This window comes from Mobula birostris, chromosome 3 (genome assembly GCF_030028105.1).
Source record: "Mobula birostris isolate sMobBir1 chromosome 3, sMobBir1.hap1, whole genome shotgun sequence".
NCBI lineage: Eukaryota > Metazoa > Chordata > Chondrichthyes > Myliobatiformes > Myliobatidae > Mobula > Mobula birostris.
Genome location: NC_092372.1, coordinates 161,812,989 through 161,830,100, shown reverse-complemented (window position 1 = coordinate 161,830,100; position 17,112 = coordinate 161,812,989). Strand labels below are relative to the sequence as shown.

Genomic DNA, 17,112 nt, shown 5'->3' with positions numbered 1-17,112 from the left:
CCTTATTTTGTAAGACCAGAGCTGTTCTGATATAATCTGTACTTCAGATTTCGACATCCTCCAGTAACCTTTCACAGTAGCCTGCATTTCTATCTACCTCTGCCTTAAAAAATATTCAATTTTTAATGGTGCCTAACTCAGTAAGGAGGCTGCTGCGCAGTTCTGACACCTTCAACGGAAAGATCAATAACTATATTCCACCATTAACCTTTCTGCCTTCTCTTACTTCTCGCATCTGAAATCAAATGTAGGAAAATTTGGAATTGTCCATTTTGAAAGGAAATATAAAAAAGAAACATAGTTGTTAAATGGTGAGACATGGTAGAGTCCTGAGAGGCAAAGGGATCTGGCTTTCTTCGTACAGGTTGTCCTCATGTTACGGCAGGGTTCTGTTCCTGTGACTTGTTCGTAACCAGAGCAGTTCAAAAGTCAGAAATGTGACTGACTGCAGGCCTGGTTCTCATGTGGCAGGAGGTGTCTGCAGCATAAGAATCGGAAATTCCACCTGGCCCATCTGCCAATACTAGTACGTAAGTCAGGTGTATGTAAGCTTCGGGGATCTGTATGCGACTGACAAAAGACTAATAAGGCGAGTTCAATGAGTAAGCGGGAAAGCTAACTCTAGAATACTGTCATTTATTACTAAGGGAAATTGAATGCAAAATTAGATACTGAAACCACAAAAATGCTGAAAACAGTTCATGGTCAAGAGAATATCAATGGAAAGAGAAACAGTTAATGTTTCAGGCCTAGTTCTCTTCCTCAGAACTGCATTATTCAAGTCTATGGTTCAGTCTGAAAAGTTACATTTTCTTTCTCTAGTCAGATGCTGCCTAAACTGCTGAATGTTTTCAGCATTCCCAGTGGTTATTTTAGACTTCCAGCATCTGCAGTTTGTTTATTTATAAAATAATGGGGTCATGTGACATTTATGTTATCTGCAATATTAAAAACTAATACTGATGATTACGGCTGGGGCAGCTTGGTATCCCTTCTCACCTAGTTCTTGAGAAAAAAAAGAGTTAGCAAATGAAATTATGTCAACCTGGAAAGGGAATTCAAACTAGTTTATTATTGACACATTGCCAAGGTAGAGTTGAAAAACTTAACTTCGGTACTGTTCCTATACACAGTGCACTGAGGTAAAACAATAAAAATGCAGAATTAAGAGACACAGCTGCAGATAAAGTGCAGTGCAGGTAGACAGTAAGGTGCAAGATCGTAACAAGGTAGATTGTGATGTCAAGTGTCCATCTTATTGTACTAGAGGACCACTCAGTAGTCTTTAATAGTGGGGTAAACATAGAAACATAGAAACATAGAAAATAGGTGCAGGAGTAGGCCATTCGGCCCTTCGAGCCTGCACCGCCATTTATTATGATCATGGCTGATCATCCAACTCAGAACACCGCCCCAGCCTTTCCTCCATACCCCCTGACCCCCGTAGCCACAAGGGCCATATCTAACTCCCTCTTAAATATAGCCAATGAACTGGCCTCAACTGTTTCCTGTGGCAGAGAATTCCACAGATTCACCACTCTCTGTGTGAAGAAGTTTTTCCTAATCTCGGTCCTAAAAGGCTTCCCCTCTATCCTCAAACTGTGACCCCTCGTTCTGGACTTCCCCAACATCGGGAACAATCTTCCTACATCTAGCCTGTCCAATCCCTTAAGGATCTTATACGTTTCAATCAGATCCCCCCTCAATCTTCTAAATTCCAACGAGTACAAGCCCAGTTCATCCATTCTTTCTTCATATGAAAGTCCTGCCATCCCAGGAATCAATCTGGTGAACCTTCTCTGTACTCCCTCTATGGCAAGGATGTCTTTTCTCAGATTAGGGGACCAAAACTGCACACAATACTCCAGGTGCGGTCTCACCAAGGCCTTGTACAACTGCAGTAGTACCTCCCTGCTCCTGTACTCAAATCCTCTCGCTATAAATGCCAGCATACCATTCGCCTTTTTCACCGCCTGTTGTACCTGCATGCCCACTTTCAATGACTGGTGTATAATGACACCCAGGTCACGTTGCACCTCCCCTTTTCCTAATCGGCCACCATTCAGATAATAATCTGTTTTCCTATTTTTGCCACCAAAGTGGATAACTTCACATTTATCCACATTAAATTGCATCTGCCATGAATTTGCCCACTCACCCAACCTATCCAAGTCACCCTGCATCCTCTTAGCATCCTCCTCACAGCTAACACTGCCACCCAGCTTCGTGTCATCTGCAAACTTGGAGATGCTGCATTTAATTCCCTCATCCAAGTCATTAATATATATTGTAAACAACTGGGGTCCCAGCACTGAGCCTTGCGGTACCCCACTAGTCACCGCCTGCCATTCTGAAAAGGTCCCGTTTATTCCCACTCTTTGCTTCCTGTCTGCTAACCAACTCTCCACCCACACCAATACCTTACCCCCAATACCGTGTGCTTTAAGTTTGCACACTAATCTCCTGTGTGGGACCTTGTCAAAAGCCTTCTGAAAATCCAAATATACCACATCCACTGGTTCTCCCCTATCCACTCTACTAGTTACATCCTCAAAAAATTCTATGAGATTCGTCAGACATGATTTTCCTTTCACAAATCCATGCTGACTTTGTCCGATCATTTCACCACTTTCCAAATGTGCTGTTATCACATCCTTGATAACTGACTCCAGCAGTTTCCCCACCACCGACGTTAGGCTAACCAGTCTATAATTCCCCGGTTTCTCTCTCCCTCCTTTTTTAAAAAGTGGAGTTACATTAGCCACCCTCCAATCCTCAGGAACTAGTCCAGAATCTAACGAGTTTTGAAAAATTATCACTAATGCATCCACTATTTCTTGGGCTACTTCCTTAAGCACCCTGGGATGCAGACCATCTGGCCCTGGGGATTTATCTGCCTTCAATCCCTTCAATTTACCTAACACCACTTCCCTACTAACATGTATTTCGCTCAGTTCCTCCATCTCACTGGACCCTCTGTCCCCTACTATTTCTGGAAGATTATTTATGTCCTCCTTAGTGAAGACAGAACCAAAGTAATTATTCAATTGGTCTGCCATGTCCTTGCTCCCCATAATCAATTCACCTGTTTCTGCCTGCAGGGGACCTACATTTGTCTTTTCCAGTCTTTTCCTTTTTACATATCTATAAAGGCTTTTACAGTCCATTTTTATGTTGCCTGCCAGTTTTCTCTCATAATCTTTTTTCCCCTTCCTAATTAAGCCCTTTGTCCTCCTCTGCTGAACTCTGAATTTCTCCCAGTCCTCAGGTGAGCCACTTTCTCTGGCTAATTTGTATGCTGCTTCTTTGGAATTGATACTATCCCTAATTTCTCTTGTCAGCCACGGGTGCACTACCTTCCTTGATTTATTCTTTTGCCAAACTGGGATGAACATTTGTTGCAGTTCATCCATGCAACCTTTAAATGCTTGCCATTGCATATCCACCGTCAATCCTTTAAGTGTCATTTGCCAGTCTATCTTAGCTAATTCACGTCTCATACCTTCAAAGTTACCCCTCTTTAAGTTCAGAACCTTTGTTTCTGAATTAACTATGTCACTCTCCATCTTAATGAAGAATTCCACCATATTATGGTCACTCTTACCCAAGGGGCCTCTCACGACAAGATTGCTAATTAACCTTTCCTCATTGCTCAAAACCCAGTCCAGAATAGCCTGCTCTCTAGTCGGTTCCTCGACATGTTGGTTCAAAAAACCATCCCGCATACATTCCAAGAAATCCTCTTCCTCAGCACCTTTACGAATTTGGTTCACCCAATCTACATGTAGATTGAAGTCACCCATTATAACTGCTGTTCCTTTATTGCACACATTTCTAATTTCCTGTTTAATACCATCTCCGACCTCACTACTACTGTTAGGTGGCCTGTACACAACTCCCACCAGCGTCTTCTGCCCCTTAGTGTTACGCAGCTCTACCCATATCGATTCCACATCTTCCCGGCTTATGTCCTTCCTTTCTATTGCGTTAATCTCTTCTTTAACCAGCAACGCCACCCCACCTCCCCTTCCTTCATGTCTATCCCTCCTGAATATTGAATATCCCTGAACGTTGAGCTCCCATCCCTGGTCACCCTGGAGCCATGTCTCTGTGATCCCAACTATATCATAATCATTAATAACAATCTGCACTTTCAATTCATCCACCTTATTACGAATGCTCCTTGCATTGACACACAAAGCCTTCAGGCGCTCTTTTACAACTCTCTTAGCCCTTATACAATTATGCTGAAAAGTGGCCCTTTTTAATGCTTGCCCTGGATTTGTCGGCCTGCCACTTTTACTTTTTGTTTCTACCCTCACTTTACACCCCTCTGCCTCTCTGCACTGGTTCCCATCCCCCTGTAGTGAACTAACCTCCTCACGCCTAGCCTCTTTAATTTGATTCCCACCCCCCAACCATTCTAGTTTAAAGTCACCTCAGTAGCCCCCGCTAATCTCCCTGCCAGGATATTGGTCCCCCTAGGATTCAAGTGCAACCCGTCCTTTTTGTACAGGTCACGCCTGCGCCAAAAGAGGTCCTAATGATCCAAAAACTTGAATCCCTGCCCCCTGCTCCAATCCCTCAGCCACGCATTTATCCTCCACCTCATCGCATTCCTACTGTCACTGTCGCGTGGCACAGGCAGTAATCCCGAGATTACTACCTTTGCGGTCCTTTTTCTCAACTCCCTTCCTAGCTCCCTATATTCTCCTTTCAGGACCTCATCCCTTTTCCTACCTATGTCATTGGTACCTATATGTACCACGACCTCTGGCTCCTCACCCTCCCACTTCAGGATATCTTGGACACGATCAGAAATATCCCGGACCCTGGCACCAGGGAGGCAAACTACCATCCGGGTCTCTGGACTGCGTCCACGGAATCGCCTATCTGACCCCCTTACTATTGAGTCCCCTATCACAACTGCCCTCCTCTTCCTTGCCCTACCCTTCTGAGCTACAGGGCCGGACTCTGTGCCGGAGGCACGGCCACTGTCGCTTCTCCCGGGTAAGCTGTCCCCCCCAACAGTACTCAAACAGGAGTACCTGTTGTTAAGGGGCACAGCCACCGGGGTACTCCCTATTACCTGACCTTTCCCCTTCCCCCTCCTAACCGTGACCCACTTGTCTGCCTCCCGTGGCCCCGGCGTGACCACCTGCCTGCAGCTCCTCTCTATCACCTCCTCACTCTCCCTGACCAGACGAAGGTCATCGAGCTGCAGCTCCAGTTCCGTAACGCGGTCCCTAAGGAGCTGCATCTCGATGCACTTGGCGCAGATGTAGACGTCCGGGAGGCTTGTAGACTCCAGGGCTTCCCACATCTGACACCGAGAACAGCAAACTGCCCTCACACTCATACTGCCCCTCTCCTCAACTAACAACAGAAAATGAATGCCAAACCTCCCTTGCCTCGCCTGTTTCCGCCTAAGCCCGTTGAGCCGAAGCCCTTAAGTTTTCACTCTGCTCCCGGCTCACTCCGCAGCCCGCAAACTCCGCTGCCCGCTCTATGAGGCTCTGTTCCTTTTAAATCTGCCACGCTGCACTGCCCGACGTCACACGCCTGCGCAGTCCTGCCTCTCAGAACGCCGTTGGAGAAAAGAAATAACGAAAATTTCAAAAATGTCTTTCTCGGCACTCCCACTCAGACTCTCAGACTCCTTCTTCGAATCAAACCCGAAGCAGGATGTCTGCCCTTTTAAATCTGCCGCGCTGCACTGCCCGACGTCACACGCCTGCGCAGTCTGGGTAGAGTGGTCCTTGAGCCTAGTGATATATGCTTTCAGGATTTTGTACCTTTGGCCCAATGGAAGAGGGGAGAAGAGAGAATGACTAGAGTGGGAAGGGCCTTTGACTTCGATTTGACTTTATCTTTGATTCTGAGGCAGTGAGGTGTCCATGGAAAGAAGGCTGGGTTTTGTGATGTGGAGTCCACAACTGTCTGCAGTTTCTCGTGGTCATGGGCAGAGTAGTTGCCGTACCAAGCCATTATGCATCCAGACAGGATGTTTACTATGGTCCATGGAAAAACTTGGTAAAACTCAACAGGAATTTGCCAAATGTTTTGTGCGCAAAAAAAAAGGAAATCATGTCAGGTTTACATGTATGAATCACTGTTGAAGTTCTAGAATAGTGCAGTGTGTCCTGGAACATTATTACAGGCTATCCCCTGGGAGAGGGGCTGCATTGCTATAAAATGGCCCATGTTGTGGTTTTCCATAACATGAAGCAAAATCATCTGCATGTATCAAGAAAGATGAACTGAAGAAAAATTTTGTTTATATTTTTCACATAACTTCTGTAAGAATGTATTCATTCTTACAGAAGTTATGTGAAAAACATACCTATTATACTGTATAGTATCATTCTTACAGAAGTTATGTGTCTCAAATTCTTGGGTAATGATTTGTGGCTTCCATAGGAGCAATTTTCTGTTCCCCAATAGTTGTAATGCAGGGCTTGCCTGTATAAGTCAATTTTCAGTTGTGTAACACCAAATAAACAATGTTATGCAATCTCATTTCTTGTTCCCAGTAAAGTGAGATTAGGCAATGCCATGTCTTGGTTTTAAAAATTAATAGATTTTAAAAAGATAGAATGCATAGGGTAAAAAAGAAATTCTCAAGTTTTGAGAATTTGTTAGGATCAAAGGCAGTTCAAGAAATGTTAATTCAAAGGTAGAATAGAATTTTCATCTTTATTGCATTTATGTGAGTGAAATATACAGTTTATCTTTCCTATCATAGAACTCAATTAAATTCCATTCTATAATCAACAGGTCTATACAGTATAATAGGTATAATTATTACTCATTCAGTGTCGATAGCAGTTTCGCTTCTATTAAGATACAGTAAAGCTTAAAAAAACTAACTTGTTCAATACATTACTTTGCAAACCATGTACGTTAATTAACTCTGTGTTTCCTTTTTGCAGCCATTACAGTACATTCTCATTCTGCATGGAGCTTTCAGCAGAAAGTGTTTATTGCTACTGGCCGAATCCTCAACTGGAAACCTATGTAATTAACATTCACAAATTATTTTTTTCAAACTGTACTTCAGAATCCTTAATTTTTCAGGACCCTCCTGATAACATCCTCTGTATCCTCATCGCAGTTCCTATCTGTCTAACTATCGTAATGATAGCTGTGGTGGTGTGGTGCAGTAAGAGGAGTGATATACTGGTGTAGATTTAAAGAAGAATATTGCACTTCAGTATGAAACTGTTCTTTTAAGTTAATGTGATCTAAGTCAATTCCACTGACAATGTGTTGATCAATAATCATCATCTTTAGTTGTAAGAGGACAAGGGCCAGTGATAATCACAGAACTGTAAAGTCAATGGCCTGCAACAAATATATTTTAAAACATGAGCCCTATTGGGGATTCAGCTGTCTGATGTACAGAAAGAAAAAGGATTGAATGCCCCGCTCTACTATGGACTCCAATGTAATGCATCAAGCATAGTACACAGTGACTCAGCGGCCGAGCTCATTACATTCTCCAGTCATCATGAATGACAATTGTAATTATCTCAGATCTCCTGTACAATAAACTATGAACAAGTCAGGAGGGACTTTTTTGCGATAATCTAATGAAGAAGATACCAGCACTTGTTGAAGGAACCTTTCTCAGTCCACTATAGGATAAATTCTTGGAGCTGCCGGGTGTGGAGCAGCTACCAGGAAGGATGTTGAGAAGAATGAAAGGAAATGCGCTGACTGTAATTTCATCAGGAGTGGTACGGGAACAGACAAGACCTCTGCATTTCTTAAACTCTTTATTATGACTTAAAAGTAAATACGCTGCTCATCTCTGCCCAGTGTAATTTGCATGGAAGAAACATGATCATGGACAAAATGTGATGCCATTAAGAACTTTATGTTAAACAGCTAATTCAAACTGGATAATTGTTACTGTAGAATGAGCAATTGGCAGAATACAGAAGCTTCAGCCCATTCTGAGATCGCTGTGATACAAGTAGATGTGAAGATTGCTGAGTGATGTCCTACTTTCTGTCTGAAACGTCAAACACCAATTTTTATATATTTTAAACTGATGACCTTGTCAGACAATGGCAGGAAATTAGTGTGTTCCACTTAAAGCTAAAATGTGCCTTTTTTGGCAGGTCCCAGGACATAATCCATACAACTTCAAAACAAATGTGTTAACATACTTAGTGATTACCATAGTAATTTTTAAGGCATTTTGAAAAAATTGCCCAGAAAACTGTGGTTAAATTATGTTAGTTGTTAAAGTCATTGGCTGGCAGCAGAAATATGTTGAAACTGTGGACCATATTATAGAAACAATGGGGTGTAAATAACTCAGTAACAGAAAGCTGAACCTCAAGGAGTTTAATGAATGCAATCTGTAACTTACTCAAATCTCCATTATAGTAAGTTACAAGGACATATGCCAGAAAGGACAATTGTAAAAAGAAATCTTTAACAGCCTCTGAGAAAATGTTTCTCAGTATATCCAACTGTGATTTTTGCTGTTGAATTCTTCATTATATATAGGGACTTTGTAGAGTTACCTAATTTAAATGGCTCTAATTAGACAAAGCTGCCATTCTTGGGTACTTGCCTTCTAATGGAGGCTGCATATTGCTGTACAAACAGCCAGGTTCTTTGTAAGGAGTCCAAGATTTCTCATAATACAAGCTGCACCTCTGCCATTCGGAAAATAGGACCTGTCATTGATTGAATGTTACACAACAGCTGGGATGTAGGAAATCTTCCAACGAAAGAGTCCCTGATCTGGCTCTGAGCCTACTCTACCACATCAGTGTTCTTGTCTAGGACAACTGGAGGAACTACCATCCCATTGAGACTATTAAGAAAATCAGGGAATTGTTAGACCCCAGGTCTCAAAGAGTTCACCAAATTCTCAATTTCCTGCTCAACTTCAGTTGCTACAATGAATGCAGTGGAATTTCACAAAAGGCCAAGGTTTTTGGTGCTTCTAACTTTTGTGTAAAAGAAAATTGGATGTCCTATGGGTGAGAGAATTGGCTGCTGCTTACAAAATTTAGAAGAGGTTTTATGTGTTTCTGTCCCAAATTTTAAATTATTTGGGGGTATAAAAGGTATCTGTAATTGTGGAAAGTAAGATTTCAAGTTACTTGTGAGGACATATTCATGAAGTTTTATTTGAATTTCCCATCTGTGCTGACTTGGAGTAGGACACAGAGGTTTATTGAGAGGGAAGACCAGAGTCTCTTGTGCTCCATTCCAAAGAAGTCGTTTGGCAAAAAGCATCCTTCTTCAAAAAGTAATACCTACAGATTAGATCAACAAAATATACCCAAGAATAATATATATTTTAATATTCATTAAAATTTTATTTAAATATACTTCAGTCCATATTGGATTAGAAATCCTTAAATATTGAAAACAAAATTTGCTTATTTTCTATTTTAAGAAACAACTATTTTAAATACTCAATAACCATGGAGAGTGGACTGACTGGCTTCTATGTCTAAAATCCAAGTTGCACAGAACAAAATGATGTATGAAATTGGACTACCGTTAAAATTCAGTGCTACATTCTGATCTAAGCAATATAAATTATGTTAGTGTATTACTGCTAAAGATATCTTTTCAAATTGACAACAGCATATTTATGACTGACTTAAGTTATAATAGTTGGAAAGAGACTACTGTGTATCTTCCATGACTAAAATGATTGCTTCCCTATCCTTTATTAGTTGGCCTTTACTTCAACCCCTTCATGAATCAAATCACTGGTTTCTGGACCTCTGCTGGTGGTATTCTTGCTGAGTATTTCTATTGTTCCGAGTGAGATTATTGATGGGTGTTGACAGTAATTTGAATCCTCAACATGAACAATGTTGTAATGTTACTATGAACCCTGGAGTGGTGATATATTCCTCCATTGCTGGAATCTGGCCTCTCTTTCATTTATAAACAAGAATATGTAAGCATCACTTTTCTGCAAAAGTTCAAAAGATAGCAATAGGATATAATCTACTTTAAACTTGACTTGAAATATTTTGTCTAGGGCAGAACCGACTTGATCCTTCCAGGGGGAAGAGGAGTTACACGTGGGAGAGGATGGATAATGCTGACTTTAGTCTTCTTTGTAGCTGAGAATAAAAGAGATTTCAGGATAGTCTTTAACAGATTTACACAACACTGCTCAGTGGTGAGGGATTCAGTTCACTAAATGGATATTCAAATATACTTCCATTTCCATGATTGTCTGTCTTTCCATTTTTTTGTCTAAGCTAAATGTACGATGCTTGGAACAAACAAAAAAAAATTCAGGTTTTTAGTAAGGTTCACCTGTAGTTGACTGTTGGAAGCCATTTAGCCAATCTAATGGAAAAGGTTATATCAATCTCAGTCATGATAAGTAGAGTGAGTGCTCACGGTAAGATGAACACACAAGATGCTAGAGGAACTCTCAGTCAGGCAGCACCGACGGAGAGAAATGGACAGTTGACATTTTGGGTCGAGAACTTTCATTTGCACCCTCTTGCGTCTCTGTTTTGCTCCTTGATTGCACAGTTGCTTCGGGTACATCCGCTTCAAAGAAATTTTACTCCTCTCTTCAATGGGGTCCTGTGAGACCCTCTGTCACTGCATCTCCTCCCCCCCGTGATTTCTGCTGCCCTCCTGCTCTTTGGCCATGTGCTCATTGGGACTCACTACCACACCACATGTCCTTCCTCAGTACTTCTCTCCACTGGTACCTTGTCCTGTGTGGCTTCCAGCTCCAATTTAAGGAATCTTAGGAATTTATGTTCCGTTCATTGCTTCTCCCTATGTATTACCCTCGGTATTCTATGTGCTACCCTCATGGCTAGGAGTTGGTACCTTCTTCCCCTCTCTTTTTCTCTCCCACAGTTCCAGGTCTCTTTGTCCAACACTTGCTGAGGACCTCTCTGCCACCTCACCCTCTTCTGGATCCATGCATTTAACCAGCCATTCTCCTTCCTTGAGTACATGAAGGCCTGCAAGCTTGCCTACCTTCAGGCTGCAACCCTTGACATTGCCACTGGGCCCTGCTGTTCTTCCTCCACCACAGAACATGCCACCACTCTCCACCCTCCCTGGTTCCTCACACTACCCCCAACTGCTCATCCTCCCATCACTCATCTTCCCACCCCCTCACCTTCCCTGATTCAGTACCTTACTGCCCTCTTCTGATCCTGTGCTTGATCTCAGCCCTAATTTCTTCCATACCTTCACCATTCCCTTTGATAGAGACATAGAAAACCTACAGCACAATACAGGCCCTTCGGCCCACAATGCTCTGCCAAACATGTACTTAGTTTAGAAATTACCTTGGCTTACCCATGGCCCTCTATTTTGCTAAGCTCCATGTACCTATCCAGGAGTCTCTTAAAAGACCCTATTGTATCTGCCTCCACCACTGCCACTGGCAGCCCATTCCATGCACTCACCACTCTCTGCATAAAAAAAATTTACCCCTGACATCTCCTCTGTACCTACTTCCAAGCACCTTAAAACTGTGCCCTCTCATGCTAGCCATTTCAGCCCTGGGAAAAAGCCTCTGACTATCCACACGATCAGTGCCTCTCATCATCTTATACACCTCTATCAGGTCACCTCTCATCTTCCGCTGCTCCAAGGAGAAAAGGCCAAGTTCAACTCAACCTATTCTCATAAGGCTTGCTCCCCAATCCAGGCAACATCCTTGTAGATCTCCTCTGCACCCTTTCTATAGTTCCTGTAGTGAGGTGACCAGAACTGAGCACAGTACTCCCAAGTGAGGTCTGACCAGGGTCCTGTATAGCTGTAACATTACCCCAAAAGCCCTCTGATCCTCCACACTGCCAGGAGTCTCACCATTAATACTATATTCTGCCATCATATTTGACCTACTAAAATGAACCACCTCACACTTATCTGGGTTGAAGTCCATCTGCTACTCCTCAGCCAGCCCAGCTTCGCATCCTGTCGATGTCCATTTAACCTCTGACAGGTCTCCACACTATCCACAACACTCCCAACCTTTGTGTCATCAGCAAATTTACTAACCCATCCTTCCACTTCCTTATCCAGGTCATTCATAAAAATTACAAAAAGAAGGGGTCCCAGAACAGATCCCTGAGGCACACCAGGGTGACTGACATTAATGCAGAATATGACCCGTCTACAACCACTCTTTGCTTCTGTGGTCCAGCCAGTTCTGATTCACAAAGCAAGGCTCCCTTGGATCCAATGCTTTGTGTTCTGCCACAATGTAGAGCCCCTCTTCCATTGCCTCTATTTCTTCAGCAAGGGTTTCCCACAATCCCACTTATGATCCTTCCTTGCACCTCAAACTCTCCACCTGTTATGCTCCTCCTTCTGACCGTTTCCTCTCTATTAACCTTTTCATTTCTAACTACCAATTGTCCTGAGTTCTTCACTCCTCTCATTTACTCCAACCTCACTCCCTCCACAGCATCCAAGCTTATAATTTTCTAACCTGAAATGCCCGCTTCTACTTCCAGCCTAAAATCCATGAACAAGACTGCATTGCTATGGCCGTTGTTTTCATCTGCTCTTGCCCCACTGAACTTACTTCCTCATACATTAACTTCATGTTGACCCCCATCCATATGCTTACCACCCACATCTGGGATGTCTCGCGTACTTCCTTTGACTTCAATATTTTACAATTCACTGGCTTCCACTGCCTCAATAACACCATGTTCCCATATACTCCTATACCCTGTCAGGAAAACCCTGGCACTCTCTGTTTCTTACTATAACACCCACTTAACCTGTTCCCCTCTACCAACACCCTCCTTTATTGGTATTGGCTTATTATTATCACGTGCCAAGATATAGTGAAAAGTTTGACTTGTAAGCTGTCCATGCAGATCAAATCATTGCACAGTGCACTGAAGTAGATTGAAGCAAAATAAGAATGCAGAACAAAGTGTAAAAGCTATAGAGAAGGTGCAGGGCAGGTAAGCCATAAGGTGCAACATCTTAGCGAGGTAGACTGGGATCAAGAGTCCATCTTATTGTACAAGAATTTGATAACAGTGGAATAGAGATTGTCCTTTAGCATGGACTTTCAGGCTTTTGTATCTTCTGCCCAATGGGAGAGGGAAGAAGAGAGAATATCCAGAGTGGGTGCATCAATAAAAACTGGTAAGGGTCAATGAGGACATGACAAATTATTTTAGCCGCCTGAGGAAGTAGAGGCCTTGGATGGCAGAACTTGTGCTTACCCTTAAATATCAGTCCAGATGAAGGGAAAAATGTTGATTGTCCCATTTCCCTCGTCCTAATTCACTGAATCCCATCAGATTTTATATGTTGCTCCAGATTCCAGCAACAACATGATAAGGTGCCTACAAACAAGAAATCGCTAAAGATATTTCCTTTGGTTTTATCTCTTAATTTCACTGCTGAATTGGAAAGAGCACAGAGATATCCGGTGCTGTGCTCCACTTGCAGAGCTTGAAAATGTCTCTTTTTTGTAATTACCATTAAAGTAGTATTTCTCCAAATATATTACAACTCTGTTCATGAAAGAAACCAGTACGTGATTAAGTATGTGACAGTGCACATAATGTTTGAGGTCATAACATACTGAAATTTAAAAAGAAATTTTGAGAATAATCTATGTATATGTTACCTTCTATATTAAAAAAATGGTCAGAAATGAAGCCCAGTATTTGGAAATTAACAAGAAAGCTGGAATATGTAAAAAGAGATGCTGTGCATCCTTAATACTCAACATTTCAAAATACTGTCCAAATTTAAGTAGTCCATTGAAATAGTGAAAATCCAGCTTTGGCTTGGTTCAGCTTTTTATTATTTACAATGGAATTTTGGAATAAAATGGGAATTGTTGAAAAACATGGAAGAGTTTGCATTTTTCATTTTAAAATGTTATAAGTACTGTATTCCAAGAATTTTGCTTTAAAAATAAATACATAGTATCCACATTTCATGATATTTATTTATTTAGAGATACAATGCAGATTAGGCCCTTGCTGCTCTTTGAGCCACACCGCCCAGCAGCCCCTGATTTACAGTGCCTACAAAAAATATTCACTCCCCTCCCTGGAAATTTTCATGTTCTATTGTTTTACAACATTGAATCTCAAGTGGATTTAATTTGGCTTTTTTTTTGACACTGGTCAACAGAAGAAGACACTTTCGTGTCAAAGTGAAAACAGTTCTCTACAAAATGATCTAAATTAATTACAAATATAAAATACAAGGTAATTGATTGCAATAAATATTCACCAACATCACCCCCTTTAACGTGACACACCAAGTCATCACTGGTACAGCCATTTGGTTTTAAAAACCACACAATTATTTAAATGGAGACCTGTGTGCAATCAAGGTGTTCCAATTGATTGTACTAAAAATACATCTGTATCTGGAAGGTCCAACTGCTGGTGAGTCAGTATCCTGGCAAAAACTACACCATGGAGACAAAAGAACTCTCCAAACAACTCAGTGAAAAGGTTATTGAAAAGCGCAAGTCAGGAGATGGATACAAGAATATTTCCAAGTCACTGAATAGCCCTTGGAGTACACTTAAGTCAGTCATCAAGAAATGGAAAGAATATGACACAGCTGTAAATCTGCCTAGAGCAGGCCATCCTCAAACTGAGTGGCTGTAAGAAGGGGGATTAACAAGGGAGGCCACCAAGTGACCTATGACAACTCTGGAGGAGTTACAAGCTTTGGTGGCTGAGATGGGAGAGGCTGTACATACAGCAACTGTTGCCAGGGTGCTTCACTAGTCACAGCTTTATGGGCGAGTGGCAAAGAGAAAGCCACTGTTGAAAAAACTCACATGAACGCTTGGCTAGAGTTTGCCAGAAGGCATATGGGAGGTTCTGAAGTTAGATGGAAGAAGGTTCTATGGCCTGATGAAACAAACATTGACCATTTTAGCTATTAGACGAAAGGCTATGTTTGGTGTAAGCAAAACACCACACATCATCAAAAACGCACCATCCCTCCCATGAAGCCTGGTGGTGGCTGCATCACGCTGTGGGGATGCTTCACAGCAGCAGGCCCTGGAAGGCTTGTGAAGTTAGAGGGTAAAATGAATGCAGAAAAATACAGGGAAATTCCTGGGAGGGAAACCTGATGTAGCCTGGAAGAGAACTATGACTTGGGAGAAGATTTGTTTTCCAGCAAGACAATGGCCACAAGCATAAAGCCAACGCTACACAGGATTGGCTTAAAGACAACTAAGTTAATGCCCTGGTGTGGCCAAGTCAGAGTCCAGACCTCAATCCAATTGAGAATTTGTGGTTGGACCTGAAAGGGCTATTAACTCATGATCTCCATGCAATCTGACAGAGCTTGAGCAGTTTTGTAAAGAAGGATGGGGGAAAATTGCAGAGTCCAAATGCGTAACACTGATAGAGACCTATCCACACAGACTCAAGGCTGTAATTGCTGCCAAAGGTGCATCTAAAAACTATGGACTTGAAGGGGGTGAATACATATGCTATCAATTATTTTGTGTTTTATATTTGTAATTGATTTAGATCACTTTGTAGAGAGATGATTTTACTTTAATATGAAGGAGTCTTTTTCTGTCGATCAGGTTCAAACAAAGCCAAATTAAATCCACTGTGATTTAATGTTGTAAAGCAATAAAGCATGAAATCTTTCAAGGGGGTTGAATACTTTTTATAGGCACTGTAACCCCAGCCTTATTATGGAACAATTTACAATGATCTATTAACCTGCTAACTGGAATGTCTTTGGACTAAGAGAGGAAACCGGAGCACCTGGAGAAAACTACAGGAGAATGTACAGACTCCTTAAAGAGGACAATGGAATTGAACTCTGATCTCTGATGCTCTGAGCTGTAATAGCGTTGTGCTAACCACTATGCTGCAATAGCTCCCTGTTGATAAGACTAGTTCTGTAGTGTAATGTATTTTTTTTCCACAGTTGTACAACTTTCCATTCAGGATATTATTAAATAGGATATCCTTCCAACTGCTCCCATATCTTGTTTCCAACTATGTGTATATTGAAACATGTTCAAGCATTGGAGTGGTACATTGTTCGGAGATGTACTGTGTGTTGGAGAATATTACTCAGTCCTTTGTCCTGCATTACAATGCTATTGCTACCATGTCAAAGCCAGCTCCTGTGCTGCCAAAGTGGATAGAATCAGGTTTGTGCTTATTAACTCTGACTTATTTGGCATGAAATTTTGCAATGTACAGAGCAAAGAAATAAAATTACTCCATATATTACAAAATAAATATATAGTGCAAGAAAAAAATAAAGTCACATTCATGGGTTCATGAACCGTTTGGAAATCGGATGGTTGAGTGTGGGTCGAGGGTCATTAGATATATAATTCAGATTCAGTTCATCAATGAATACGCATCCACCCTCCTTGCAAAATATTAGTCGATTTTACATCTACTGCATTCTCTTCAGGAGGGCTGGATGGAAAATATGTTATCATTCATTTATCCGCCTCTCCCCCTTCACTCTGCCTCCTCTGATCCCACACCTCACTCACCTCCGACCCTGCTGAGTCTTCACCATATCCCCCCTCTCTTCAATGCTTTGTGCAGCCTGACAACAGCCAAGGCCTCAACTTTGAACGCCTAAAGCTGCACCTCAGTATGTTCCTGGCCTGATACAATGTCGATCTCTTCTCTTTCTGTGGCTATTTCTTATTTCTTTGGCAAGGAATCAGGAATCCTCAGCCTCCACCCAGCCACTGATGATCTTTCTTCCCATTTTCCATTTGTAGTATTCCCTCTCCACTGGAACATGCCTGCCCCCATCCCTGGCCCTTTAGCCTCTTTTGATCTTTTCATTTCTAATTATTTATGTGCCATTACTCTCCTTGACCTGTCCACTCCCCTCACCCACTCCAACCTTACCCCTCTGATGTGCAGCACTCACTCACTCCAGACCAATCATCAAACCTCCAGACAAGAGCAGGGTACTTCTGTAGTCAGGTCCACTGAACTGTAGCTTGCAGAGGCCAGATACCAGGTTCCTGACACCTTTTTCCGTCTCCCTCTGAACCATGAACTCACATACAAACATCAGGCTACTGTTTCCTGGGCTATTGCAGATCTCATCCCATTAGGACATTTCCCCTCCACACAA

The 17,112-nt window shown here is 42.0% G+C and overlaps 1 protein-coding gene across 1 annotated transcript in view; it reads left to right on the top strand.

The window, feature by feature from the left end:
• LOC140195380 (receptor activity-modifying protein 3-like) overlaps nt 1–13,830 on the top strand; it is a 75,138-nt gene extending 61,308 nt beyond the window's left edge. Inside the window, exon 4 of the mRNA XM_072253591.1 lies at nt 6,933–13,830. Coding sequence (XP_072109692.1) covers nt 6,933–7,188 — 256 coding nt within the window. The 3' untranslated portion in view covers nt 7,189–13,830. The remainder of the gene's footprint in view (nt 1–6,932) is intronic.
• Nucleotides 13,831–17,112: the final 3,282 nt, after the last annotated feature.